The sequence below is a fragment of the Rattus rattus genome, chromosome 14, assembly GCF_011064425.1.
Source record: "Rattus rattus isolate New Zealand chromosome 14, Rrattus_CSIRO_v1, whole genome shotgun sequence".
NCBI lineage: Eukaryota > Metazoa > Chordata > Mammalia > Rodentia > Muridae > Rattus > Rattus rattus.
This window is the reverse complement of record NC_046167.1, coordinates 33,016,898-33,031,764: the sequence shown is the minus strand read 5'-3', so window position 1 is coordinate 33,031,764 and position 14,867 is coordinate 33,016,898. Positions and strand designations below refer to the sequence as shown.

Sequence of the window (14,867 nt, the reverse complement as noted above, 5' to 3'; positions counted from 1 at the left end):
TGTGTGTGTGTGTGTACAAAATAACTTTATAATTTGATTTTGGGGTTTTTTACACAAAAGATGAATTTTTTTTAACTATTTTTAGGTATTTATTTTTTTCTTGGATATTTTATGTATTTACATTTCAAATATTGTCCCTTTTCCTGGTTTCCCCCTTCTCTCCTCTTCCTATTTCTTTGAGGGTGCTCCCCTTCCCACCCACCCACTCCCACCTCAACACCCTGGCATTCCCCTACACTGGGCAACTAGACCCCCCCCCAGAGCTCCCAGGGACTAAAACACCATCCAAAGAGTACACATGGAGGGACTCATGACTCCAGCCGCCTATGTAGCAGAGGATGGCATTGTCTGACATCAATAGAAAGAGAAGCTCTTGGTCCTAAATCATTTTTAAAAAGGGTTGGTGACCCTCTATCACATTAATGCCATCACTGCACCAATGGGAATTCTTGATTAACAGCTAAATAAGATGGTTGTTCTTCAGAGTCTTTAGTCTACGCTTCTCTTTCCACATGTGTAGGAGGAAAGCTTGCACAGTCATTATCCCAATCTCAACTACTTAATTCCAAAGCACTTGTATTAAGCAGAATGAGGTGAGAGTCTAAGTAATGGTTATTTTTATCCCTGTGACTAGAAAGTCAACATAAAGCCATGGCAGCAAGGGTCCAACACTCCGGAAAGGATTTCCTTGAACTCACAAAGGATCTTTTTGTCATAATCACTTTGGAAAAGAACCATAAATACAGATGTCCTCACAGGAGAACTGTGCTGATCTTCATCGTCCATCTAAACATAGATGAAGTAGCCCTCTCCTGTCATTTGCAGATGACTGCTCAGATCCAATTCACTTTTACTTATCTCTTCTAAGATAATAATGCTATTGTGTCCTGTTTTTATACAGGAGCTTGGCTTTATTAAAAATCCTTCAAACGATTACATTATTGCCTATTAACAAGCAGGCATTTTATGGTCATCTTCCTTAACCACTGTTCTGCATTTTCTTTTCTGTTTCAGCATACAATGACAAGATTGTGGCATTTCTTCGACAGCCAAACATTTTTGAAATGCTACAAGAACGTCAGCCAAGCTTGGCAAGAAACCACACACTCAGGTAGGGTTCACCTCCCAACCCTAGAGCACTTGATCCTTCCAGTTTTCTTTCCAGATTGCAAAGCAGAACCATGAAGAGGGGCCAGTGAGGCTCATGACACCTTTTATCCCTGTATATAAGTTTTAGTTGAGTCCTAAAAACGAAGGGTCCAGTGTTCTGGAAAGTTTCTCAGAGAAAGTAGTCCTATCAACTTACATAATGTTAAAATTATTTCCACTGACTTGGAAGAAAACAGACAAGGGGAAACATAGTTTTTATAAACATTACTTATACAAAGCACTATCTAAATTATTTTTACTTTTGAAATACAATTGTTTCATTGATAAAACAATTAGGTAACTACCTTCAAAAATAAGCAAACACAAAGTATTATGTGCATGTGCTAACTACTTAAACCCTAGTCATGTTTAATATTTTTTGCTCCTCTTTCTTTTCTAATTGTTTTATTTGTTTACATTCCAAATGTTGTCCCCCTCTTCCCAGTAACCCTTCCAAACATTCTTCACCCCATCCCCCACCCCCTTTGTCTCTGAGAGGGTGCTTCCCCACCTACCTCAATCTACAGGATTAGGCACAAACACTCCCACTGAGGTCAGACAAGGCAGTCCTCTGCTACATATGTGCCTGAGGCCATGGACCAGCGTATGCACTTTGGTGGTTTAGTCTCTGGGCGCTCCTAGGGGTCTGGGTTAGTTTACAAATTTGTTCTTCCTGTGAGTTGCAATACCCTTCAGCTCCTTTAACCCTTCCCCTAACTTTTCTATAGGGTCCCTGACTTCAGTCTAATGGTTGACTGTAACTATCTGCATCTGTCTCAGTCCGCTGCTGGCAGAGCCTCTCAGAGTACAGCCATGCTAGGCTCCTGTCTTCTGCCATCCTCATGGTTGAATTTATCTTGATTTTCAGAAGTTTCTGCCCACTGGCTGAAGAAGATGAGTCTTCACAATGCAATAATGTCCTCCATCTTTCACAACATTCTCAAAAGATAATATTTGGGTAATATGGCAGGCAGAGATTTCAATATAATTACATCATTTTCCTATTCCATTTCTTCTCTTTAATATATCTTTTCTTCTCCTTTTTAAATTCTTGCCTTACATTTTATATATATATATATATATATTTATATATATATACACACACACACACACACACACACACACACACACACACACACACACACACACACACATAAACACAACCTGTTCAGACTTCACAGTGTTACTTGTTCAGGGTTGATGGTTGATGTTTTGACACTGCATAATCAACTGCTTCCCCTCCCTAGAGAATAGCACTTCTGCTCTAAGTAGTCCTTAGTTACTTGTAGGTCTTTATCTGTGGTTGAGGCAGTGATGTCATCTCCATTCAGATCATGTTTAGGCAGTCATATTGGTGATACATAAAGTAGCGTCTAACAATTCTAGAAGACACAACAATGTCCCTGTTCCTCTGGCTCCTACAATCTATTCACCCACTCTTCTGCAATGATCTCTGAGTCTTAGTTACAAGGAGATGTTGTGTTGTAAATGTATCAGTTGGGACTAAACTCTAAAGGTCTGCATTTCAGTTGCTTGTGATTTTCTGTAATAGTTTCTGCCTGTTGCAAAGAGAAGTTGCTTTGGTGAGAGGCGAAGACCGCATTTATCTGTAGTATAAAGATAAATTTATAATGCAGTTAGGAATTATACTAGTCTATTAAAGTTATTGTTTTAGGCTCTCCTCAAAAATCTGTGATTTCATAAACCCCGGCTAGTTCATATATGTATGTAGTGATAATTAGTGACAGAAAGAGGCGACAGATTTGGAAGAAAGCAAGGAGGGGTTTGAAACAAGACAAGGGAAGGGGAAAATTAAATAAGTATATGATAATCTTAAAAACAATAATAACAAAAATTTTTGGATTTTGTGCTCTACCAGCAATTAGCCAACTTTTCCAACAATAAACCATAAATGTCATCGTATTGTTCACAGTAACTAAATATGCATTTCAGAATTATTTTCAGGTATATTTTACTTTATTTTTTATTGGATATCTTTTTATTTACATTTCAAATGTTATTCCCTTTCCCAGTTTCCCACACGTAAGCCCTCTATCCCATCCCCATGCACATCTTCTATAAGAGTGTTCCTCTCCTCAACCACTAACCCTCCCCACATCCCACATTCTCCTGCACTAGGGAGTCCAGTCTTTTGCAGGATCAAGGGCTTCTCCTTCTACTGGTGCCCAACAAGGTCATCCTCTACTACATATGCAACTGAAGGCATGGGTCAGTCCATGTATAGTCTTTGGGTAGTGGTTTAGTCCCTGGGAGCTCTGGTTGGTTGGCATTTTTTTATTTTTATGGGGTTGTAAGCTCCTTCAGCTCCTTCAATCCTATCTCTAGTTTCTCCAAATGATTTGCTGCTAGCATTCTCCTCTGTATTTGACATGCTCTGGCTGTGTCTCTCAGGAGGCATCTATATCCCGTTCCTGTCAGCATGCACTTCATTAATCTTATATAGTTTTGATGGCTGTATATAAATATATGGGCCACGTGTGGATCAGGATCTGAATGGCAGTTCCTTCACTCTCTGCTCCAAACTTTACCTCCATAACCCCTCCTATGAATACTTTTGTTCCCCCTTTTAAGAAGGACTGAAGCATCTTCACTTTGGTCATCCTTCTTCTTGAACTTCATTTGGTCTGTGGATTGTATCTTGGGTAACCAGAGCTTTTGAGCTAATATCCATTTAATAGTGAGTGTATACTATGTGTGTTTTTCTGTGATTGGGTTACCTCACGCAAGATGATATTTTCTAGTTCCATCCATTTGCCTATGAATTTCATGAAGTCATTGTTTTTTATTGCTGAGTAGTACTCCATTGTGTAGATGTACCACATTTTCTCTATCCACTCCTCTGTTGACAGGCATCTGGGTTCTTTCCAGTTTCTGGCTATTATAAATAATGCTGCTATGAACATGGAGTATGGGTCTTTGTTGTATGTTGGAGCATCTTTTGGGTATATGCCAAGGAAGAAGTATAGCTGGGTCCTCAGGTAGTGCAATGTCCAATTTTCTGAGGAATCTCCAGATTGTATTTCCACAGTGGTTGTACTAGCTTGCAATCCCACCAACAATGGAGGAGTTTTCCCATTTCTCCACATCCTTGCCAGCATCTGCTGTCACCTAAGTTTTTGATCTTAGCCATTCTGACTGGTGTGAGGTGGAATTTCAAGTTGTTTTGATTTGCATTTCCATGATGACTAAGGATGTTGAACATTTCTTTAGGTACTTCTCAGCCATTCAATATTCTTCAGCTGTGAATTCTTTGTTTAGCTCTGTACCCCATGTTAATAGGGTTATTTGGCTCTCTAAAGTCTAACTTCTTGAGTTACCTACAATCATATAAGAAGTTAACTTTTTGTATATTTTGGATATTAGTCCGCTATCAAATGTAGGATTTGTAAAGACCTTTTCTCAATCTGTTGGTTACCGATTTGTCCTAATGACAGTGTCCTTTGCCTTACATAAGCTTTGCAGTTTTATGAGGTCCCATTTGTCAATTCCTAATCTTATAGCATAAGCCATTCGTGTTCTGTTTAGTAAATTTTCCCCAGTGGCCATGTGTTCAAGGTTCTTCCCCATTCTTTCTTCTATTAGTTTGAGTGTATCTGGTTTGATGTAGAGGTCCTTGATCCACTTGGACTTAAGCTTTGTACAAGGTGATAAGAATGGATCAATCTGCATTCTTCTACATGCTGCCCTCCAGTTGAACCAGCACCATTTGTTGAAAATGCTGTCTTTTTTTCCATTGGATGGTTTTGGCTCCTTTGTCAAAGAACAAGTGACCATAGGTGTGAGGGTTCATTTCTAAGTCTTCAATTCTATTCTACTGATCTATCTGTCTGTCTCTATACCAATACCATACAGCTTTTTATCATTATTGCTCTGTAATACTGCTTGAGGTCAAAGATGGTGATTCCCCCAGATGCTCTCTTATTGTTGAAAATAGTTTTCACTATCCTGGGTTTTTTGTTATTCCAAATGAGTTTACAAATTGCTCTTTCAAACTATTTAGAATTGAGTTGGAATTTTGGTGGGGATTACATGGAATCTGTAGATTGCTTTTGGGGAAATGGCCATTTTTACTATATTAATCCTGCCAATCCAGAAGCATGGGAGGTCTTTCCATCTTGTGAGATCTTCTTCAAGTTCTTTCTTTAGAGACTTGAAGTTCTTGTCATACACATCTTTCACAAGCTTGGTTAGAGTCACACGGAGATATTTTATGTTATTAGGGACTATTGTGAAGACTCATTTCCCTAATTTCTTTCTCAGCCTGTTTATACTTTGAATAGAGGAAGACTAGCGATTTGTTAATTTTATACCCAGCTACTTTGCTGAAGTTGTTTATCAGATTTAGTAGTTCTCTACTGGAACTTTTGGAATCACTTAAGTATACCATCATATCATCTGCAAATAGTGATATTTTGACTTCTTTCTTTCCAATTTGTATCCCTTTCACCTCCTTTTGTTGTCTGATTGCTCTGGCTAGGACTTCAGTACTATATTGAATAAGTAGGGAGAGAGTGGGCAGCCTTGTCTTGTCCCTGATTTTAGTGGAATTGCTTCTAGTTTCTCTCCATCTAATTTAATGTTGGCTACTGGTTTGCTGTATTTTGCTTTAACTATGTTTAGGTATGGGCCTTGAATTCCTGATCTTTCCAGAACTTTTATCAAGAAGTGGTGTTGAATTTTGTCAAATGCTTTCTCAGTATAAAATGATATATATGATCATGTGGGTTTTTTTCTTTGAGTTTGCTTATATAGTGGATTATGTTGATGGATTCCCATATATTTAACCATCCCTGCATCCCTGGGATGAGGCCTACTTGATCATGATGCATAATCATTTTGGTGTGTTCTTGAATTCGGTTTGCAAGAATTTTATTGAGTATTTTTGCATCGATATTCATAAAGAAAATTGGTCTGAAGTATTCTTTCTGTGTTGGGTCTTTGTGTGGTTTAGGTAGAAGCATAATTGTGGCTTCACAGAAGGAATTCGGTAGTGGTCCTCCTGTTTCTATTTTGTGAAATAGTTTGGACAGTATTGGCATGAGGTTTTCTAGGAAGATCTGATAGAATTCTGCACTAACCCCATCTGTTCCTGGGTTCTTTTTGGATGGAAGACTTTTTTTTAGATCCAATTGATATGATATAATTGCCCACTTAAACATACAAAGCCTGGTACCATCCATCCCTTAGGAATCTTAACACCACCTGCCATGGCTTCTCACCCTCTCCTCTGTCTCTTCTCCTTTCTTTCTAGTCTCCTCCTCTTCTTTCAAACTTCTCTCCCACCCATCCTTCCTTCTCCTCCAATGACCGGCCTCCTTCTATCCTGTACCTGCCCCTCACCTATACTTTACAAATTCAATGGGGAGAAGTTTCTGGTGAAGTCGCCTGATTCCTGAGTACAGTGACTAGGCAGCTGTCCTTGGGGCAGTGGAATTAGCATCAAAATACAGATAACTTCAGGGCAAACCACAGCATTTCCCCCTTTTTGTCCAGTTAAAAGGTCTTTTCACGATTAAAACAGAGACTGAAGGAACACCCATTCAGAGCCTGCCTCATGTGGCCCATACATATACAGCCACCCAATTAGACAAGATGGATGAAGCAAAGAAGTGCAGGCCGACAGGAGCCGGATGTAGATCGCTCCTGAGAGACACAGCCAGAATACAGCAAATACAGAGGCGAATGCCAGCAGCAAACCACTGAACTGAGAATAGGACCCCGTTGAAGGAATCAGAGAAAGAACTGGAAGAGCTTGAAGGGGCTCGAGACCCCATATGTACAACAATACCAAGCAACAAAGCTTCCAGGGACTAAGCCACTACCTAAAGACTATACATGGACTGACCCTGGACTCTGACCTCATAGGTAGCAATGAATATCCTAGTAAGAGCACCAGCCCTGGGTCCTAAGACTGAACCCCAGTGAACTAGACTGTTGGGGGAGGCGGCAATGGGGAGGGGGAGGAACACCCATAAGGAAGGGGGGGGGGGGGATGTTTGCCGGAAACCGGAAAGGAATAACGAAATGTATATAAGAAATACTCAAGTTAATAAAAAAAAAAAAAGGTCTTTTTCACTTATATATAAATTGAATACAATTATTACCATTCTACAATTTATAAAGCATATGATATACTCAACACCCAGTCCATTACTATATCAGTTAAACAGAACATTTAGTTATTCATTCCAGCTTAAGAAAGGCTTAAAATCTATATTATATCTTGGCTAGCTTGTATATTATCTGATAACTATCCAATAAAATATGTATATTCAGAGTTAAACAGCCTGATAGGCTATGAGACTATAATCAGTCTTCAACCCTGTCAGAAATCTGAGAATGATTTATACAAATATCTATACACATAGGAAGCCTAATAAGGCTTCTATAACTGAGAGGTTGTAGAGACAAATCTCCACTAGCATAGTCCCCTGTTAGCAACATGTGAGCACAAGTCTTCAGCCTTCTGGCCCAAAATCAACTGACAGACTCTTGAAATGCAAATTTTGAAGGGCTGATCACCCTGTCTTGGCAGAGTTTATCAGTCAACTATTCTGTATAATTTGTCCTTTTCTGGACAGTATTAGTCTGCAGATGAAATAGACAGTTTTGTACAGTGGCTGCCTAGCCACAAAATATTGCCTCGCCTGGAGGTAGAGATGTTCAAATTCTTCATTAAATCCACCAAAGGGGAACTGTTAGGAGCAGATATGTCTCAACAAAAGATAAATAATTTTAAATCTCAAATTTTGTGGATTTCTGATGTTTTTGAAAACCCTCTATCTATATAAGGTAATCTGAACTGTTGTCTCCATATCCTAAATTTTATCTTGAAAGTACTCTCACAAACTCAGAGCCATGACTTTGCTATTTGAATCTTAACTCACGGGTGTAATCAACTCAGAAGTTTGTAATGACAACAATAGAAGGACTGGCTCTAAACCTTGTACTTTTAAACTTTTTTGACAAATAAATTCTATACCCAAACAAAGATGTGATTTAAGCTTAGTTACCAAATGAGATTATGACTGTACAATTCAATCTAGCTAATTCCTCCCTGTTAAATTACAACCAATTTTAAATTCCTCATAAAAACAACTTTAGAATAACCACTTTCAGCACCCCCCCCCCAAAGTCCAGGGAATTGGGGCGACGACTCCTCCATAACTTCTTCAAGCTGTACATGGGCGTTGAGATATCCTTGGGGGTAGGGGGTAGGAAGAATGAAGCAAATGCTGTAGCCGATGTGTCCTGACTGAACCCAGCTGAAAGTCCTTGAGACCAGGATTCCAAGTAGGCACACTCTGTAAAATACAACTCTCAAGACAAAAGTATAGAATCAAGATATCTTTTTGTTTGATTCTCCTGAATCAATTTTTCAGGCAGTCTACCTCTATCAAATCTGATCAGTATGACTCTGTGAGGTTTCCAGAGCCTAAGCACACTTTTTAAAAGCACAAAGACAAAATCTTTCTCCCAAAATACTGTGTTCCTTAGTCTGAAACCAGAAGAGCTTGTATCTTGCACTCTCTCCCAGAGTAATAATATAACCAAAAACCTCAAAGTCACACCCATCATGAAAACTAAACAATTTTTAAAAAAGGAAGTAAGCTAAACAATGAGCCTGATAGGCTTTTGTACTCTGTGATATCAGGAAATGAACCCAAAATTCCCGTGGAGCCTTCGTTAAGAGAATTTGAGCTTCCTGTTGTGGTAAATATCAAAAGTAACCACAAACCCTCGCTAGCCGGCATCAACGAGCCATATGGCCTTTAGAGGGGTAATTCATAAAACAAACCAAATACCTTCTATCAATTCCAATATCAATAAGCAACATATCAAACCAGGACTTTTGCCCAAAATATCTCAATCTGTTAAGCTCTCTACCCGGAGCCACAGATTTTTATTTAACCTTAATAACTTCTATAATATATGTCTTCATTCACTCTCCCTGGCGTTACAGACATTTATCACAACTCTCTACATTGAGTTAGTGACCAATTTTTCCCTAAGTTCTGAACCATGGATGAAAAGCCCCACCTGATTCAGGTAATCTCTTTACTCTCTTCTTTCTAAAAACAAACTCAATCTCCTTTTAATAATACCTGTAATTAAGAAGTAGCTTGTCTAACTAGGATTTCAACCCAAAATTCCTGTGGAGCCCACGTTAAAAAGAATATGAGTATCCTGAAAGACTTCCTAAACAACTTTCTTTAAAAAGCAGCTTTTAATCTCTAACTCTCTGAGCTGCCATTATTTCTCACACAGCAGGGGACCTACAGCCTACCAGCCCAGGTGGCTTCCCCATTTCTTTGTTTGAATTCCAGCCCTTGAGATATCACGCGACTTAACATGGCACTGGCCTCCTCTTACTTAGAAAATAAAAACCTTTCTCTCAACTCTTAGAATTACTACTGGATTCTTGTCCATCACATTGGTTCGCCATCTGTTGTTGTAAAAATATAATAAATAATAAAAGTATAGTTGTCTTTTGCCCTGCTAGGTCCAGGACCTCAGTACCCCAAGATATTTGCTGGATATCTTGGTGGAAACACATCCCAGCCACACACTTTCCTACACTCAAACCCTCACATAAAAGAACACACAACACAATAATCTTAGATCCAATTGATAAGATATAACTGCCCACTTAAACATACAAAGCCCGCTACCATCCATCCCTTAGGAGCATTAATAACAACCTGTAAATACACAGAGCAGAATCTTAACATCACCTGCCATGGCTTCTCACCCTCTCCTCTCTTGGGTGGGAGAGTTTTAATAACTCCTTCTATTTCTTTAGGAGTCATGGGACTGTTTAGCTGGTTTATCTGTTCCTGATTTAACCTTGGTACCTGGTATTTGTCTAGAGAATTGTTCATTTCCTCCACATTTTTCAGTTTTGTTGAATATAGGCCTTCTGGTCCAATCTATTTCAAGTTCTGTAGGCTTCTTGTATGATTGTGGGTATCTCTTTATTTAAATTCGGGAACTTTTCTTCTATAATTTTGTTGAAGATATTTGCTAGCCCTTTAAGTTGGGAGTCTTCACTCTCTTCTATACCTATTATCCTTAGGTTTGATCTCACTGTGTCCTACATTTCCTGGATGTTTTGGGTTAGGTGCTTTTTGCATTTTACATTATCTTTGACTCTTGTGTCAATGTTTTCTATGGTATCTTCTGCCCCTGAGATTCTCTCTTCTATCTCTTGTATTCTGTTGGAGATGCTTGCATCTATGACTCCTGATCTCTTTCCTAGGTTTTCTATCTCCAGGGTTGTCTCTCTTGGTGCTTTCTTTATTGTTTCTATTTTCATATTTAAATCCTGAATGGTTTTATTTAATTCCTTCACCTGTTTGGTTGTGTTTTCCTGTAGTTCTTTCAAGGAAATTTGTGTTTCCTCTTTAAGAGCTTCTACTTGTTTACTTGTATTGTCCTGCATTTCTTTAAGGGAGTTGTTCATGTCCTTCTTAAAGTCCTCTATCATCATCATGAGATGTGATTTTATGTCCAAATATAGCTTTTCCGGTGTGTTTGGATATCCAGTAATTGCTTTGGTGGGAGAACTGGGCTCTGATGTTGCCAAGTCATCTTGGTTTCTGTTGCTTAGGTTCCTGTGCTTGCTTCCTGCCATCAGGTTGTCTCTGGTGTTAGTTTGTCTTGCTGTCTCTGACAGTGGCATGACCCCCCTGGAACCCTGTGTTCCAGCACTCTTGTAGACCTGTTTTCTTTCAGCTGGATCTGGGAACAGAATACCGTTCCTGGGGTTGTGTGACCCGAAGTCTCCAGTCGGGTTGCTTGAGGCAGAAAAGTTGGTCTTACCTCTGCTCTCAGGTATGTAGTCACTCCTGGTGACTGGCTTTCAGCTCTCAGCACAGGCAGAAACCCGAAGGATCCTGCCCCTGACTGTTCCTAGGTCCCTGTTCAGATATATTTTAAAATAAAAAGCTAACTAGTAAAATTGTAATGTTGTCAGCCAAACACTGGAGCTTGAGGAATCCTGTAGAAGAAGCAGAGGAAGAATTATAGGAGCCAGAAGAGTCAATTGTGTGAGTTTCCTGTAGTATCCTCTACCCCTCTGGCTAACAAAATCCTCCCTCCCCTTCTTTGCTCACTCTTGCCCCACAAATTGTCCCTTTTCACTTTCCTGGTTTCTGCCACTGCTAAGGATATATACTCACATGTGAAGGTTTAGTGCTAGGAACCTCAAGTGAAATGCCAGGGGTCAGGGGGCGAGAACATGTAACATTCGTCTTTCTGGCTCTGCGTTACCTCATTCAATATGATCTTTTCTAGTTTCAAGTATTTACCTAAAAGTTTTAAGGTTTTATTTTTCTTCAAAGATAAATAGAACTCTATAGTATATATGTATCACATTGTCATTAGCCATGTGTCAGTTGAAGGACAGTGGGCTGTTCCCATTTCCTAGTTATTGTGAATAAGCAGATATGAACATGATTAAGTATCGGAGCAGCATGATATCCAGCCAGGCATGGTATACAGCTGTGTTATAGGGTGGGTTCATTTTTAGCTTTCTGCGAATTCTACACATGATTTCAAGGGTGGTTGTACCAGTTTTCGATCCACCAACAGTAGATAATAGCTTCCGTTTCTTTACGTTCCCTCCAGCATTTGTTCTTCGTTGTTTTCTTGATCTGTGCTATTCTGACTGGAGTAAGATAAAATTTCAAAGTCGTTTTTTGAAGAAACTCTGACCAACTTGAACATGGCTGTTTGAGGCCTTGCCTTTCTCCCTAGTTCCCTCTCTCTGCCTTGCTAAACATCTATTAGATTTCATTCCTAAAGCTCACTACCAAGGCTGACAGCCAAGGTCCCGCTATCAAAGTATTGAAGTCCAGCAATCAAAACCCTCTTTGGCTCACCTAATTAACATTCCCAACTAAAATTAAACACCTCGTCCTAACATGGAGTTTCCCCTTTTACCTTTATACACTGTTTTATGGGTCACATCTGTCTCCTCTCTATTCAGAGGCAGTTCTTTGTCCTTAATACCCCTCCCCCCACTCTTGTTCCATCCCCTCCCTCTCATCCTCTACCTCCTGTTCTTTTTACTTATTCCTTTCCCTATGTCCCTCCCCAAATAAATCTCCTTTTGTGTTGAGAACTTGGTCTTGAGGGTCCTGGACCTATAACAATCTCTCATAGTTTTGATTACCAACTTCCCTTATTTCTAGGATGATAAACAATTTTAAAAGAAATCCCTTATCTTTATCTTCCTTCTTTTGAGAATTCTTTGTTCATGTTCCAGACTCATGTTTTAAATGAGTCATTTTGGTTCTTACTAATTAAGTTCTTTATAGATTCTAATATTGATCCTCTATCAGATATTTGTATATTTGTCAGTTTCTCTCCCATTCTGTGGGCTTCCTTTTCACTCCATTGATTGTCCCATCGTGTTTTCCTCTTGTTGAGCAGATCCTAAGTTCAATTATACAGCTGTTGGTTACCACTAAGGTATAAGTGACCCATGGCCCTACTGTATATCCTTAGGGTCATCATGCCATGATGGTTGTTGTTGTGGTTCGTGGGCATCATAGCTGGGTAGGACCATTAGTCACTTCCCTGCTTTGGAAGCTTGCATGGTGCCTTCTGGTTGGTTTCCTTCTTTAGAAGCTTTCAGATCAGATCAACCTCAGGGTCCTCTAGTCCCTAATCTTAAACACAGGGTGTCTTCAGCAATAGGAGTTTACCTTGCAACTCTGCAAAGGAACCAAGGGCAGTAGCAATAGCCTATAATACTTTAGGAGACTCTTGGAAAATCCTGACCAACAACTCAAACAAGGGCCTCTATGCCTGGTTTGGGAAGCTGGTATGAAATGGTCTTTGGTTCTCAGAGGGGGAATTGTCATCCCAGAGGAGAAAATTCCACTTAAACTATATATACATATTTATACACTGACATACTTACCTGTATCATAGGTATTTTTAGGTAGAGAGTTAAGGAGTTGGGCTTCTGTTACTCCCTAAAACATACGTAGACCCATCTATTTTATTTTCTAAACTCCAGTTAGAGAAGCCACTATGAACATCCCTGGGTTTTGGTTATAATAATTACTGCAGTAGTATTTTATCTCAAATGAGGGTGGACCCTAAGTCATGCCTCTGTTCAGCAACATCTTTCATATTTTAAAGAGCCCCCAAAGGTTGTCCTTACCTTTTAAAAAAAATCTCTATCCTACAATAATAATTATAGAAAGAAGTCTTCAGTTTTAGAGAGAGTGGGAATGTATGAGAGATATTTGAGTGGGGGAAAGATAGTGGTAGAAATGGTCTAAGTACAGTAGTCACATATGAAATTCTCAAAAAAAAAATAAAGACATTAAATTAAAAGCTTAATGTTTACTGTTGTGCTGTAAACAGCTAAGAAATAGACTCTGCCTATATGGTCATCAATAGATGAGTGACTAAAGAAAAACTGATACATACATACAACAGAATTATATTTGACCATAAAAAATGGAAACATGACATTGAAAGGAAATGAGTAAACCTGGAAATTATTTTAAGCAAAAGAAATCACTGTTAAGACAAACACTGAATCTTCATCTTTAGATTCTGAATCTTAAGTTTTAGATACATGTGTGGAAAAGGCTCATTTACACATGATCGGGCTTCAGGATTATGTTGTTATAACATGAAATGGACTTAAATGTCCATTCATTTGTTGATGGACATTTGTTTTACTACCAGTTTGAGGCTATTAGGAATGAAGTCCTTTTGTAGAGCTATGCTGTGTATGGTTCTGTCTTCTGAACCACACTGTACACCTTCATAAGATCAGCCATGTCTACTTGCCAGAGTCCATTACATATTAGACTGTTGACATTCCCACCAAGAAGGATGCATCCAGTCTCTTCTCCCAGTCATTTGCATGCAATTCTACCCTAATGCATGTAGCCTCAGGGTTTCAGAGAGGGCCTCGAATATATAGGGTGGGGGAAACTAGGAAAAGGAGACTTCATTTATTAGTCTGTAGGGAAGACATCACCCATGCTTCCAGTGCAGCTGTTCTGGAGTCTCCCATGGTCCTTCAGGTAACCACTTACTCATGACGCATAAGTAAGACCAATAAATGTAATGGTCAACTATGAAAAAAAGCTTAAATAAAATGCCCATATATTTGGAGCTTCTGTCAAAGAGAGAACAACTTTGCACTGGCATTAGTCCCTGCTGGGGTAAACCAAGTGAAGGGTATATGTGATAGCTTCATATTTCCATTTTTAATTATTTTTAATTGCACCTCACCTGATATAAAAATACAAATTTAATTAAAAATTTAAATATTTAAAAATAAATCCAATCCTTAAATTTTCCCTAAATTGAGCTGTTAAAAAAAAAAAAGCAAATTTAACTTATTTAAAGCATGCATAGGGGTTGGGGATTTAGCTCAGTGGTAGAGCGCTTGCCTAGAAAGCGCAAGGCCCTGGGTTCGGCCCCCAGCTCCAAAAAAAAAAAAGAACCAAAAAAAAAAAAAAAAAAAGAGAGAGAAAAAAAAGCATGCATATATAGAGTGATTACTGGTGTTGCTATTATCGGGAAAGCAAATTGAAAAGTCAATTTGAGCAAAATCAATACTTCTTACCTTAGACTTACTTAATGTAATTTTTCAGATTAGAGTTGGAGATCAGAATGAGTAACCTGTAACTGAACCAAGACAGACTAAGATCTATGCTTTG

At 39.0% G+C, this 14,867-nt stretch overlaps 1 protein-coding gene across 3 annotated transcripts in view; it reads left to right on the top strand.

Annotated features, from left to right (window-relative positions):
- Positions 1–14,867, top strand: part of Hecw1 (HECT, C2 and WW domain containing E3 ubiquitin protein ligase 1) — a 367,055-nt gene that overhangs the window by 292,375 nt on the left and 59,813 nt on the right. For all 3 annotated transcript variants that reach the window (XM_032884399.1, XM_032884397.1, XM_032884396.1), the window contains one exon: positions 1,015–1,111. In XM_032884399.1, the coding sequence (XP_032740290.1) occupies positions 1,015–1,111 (97 nt within the window). The remainder of the gene's footprint in view (positions 1–1,014; positions 1,112–14,867) is intronic.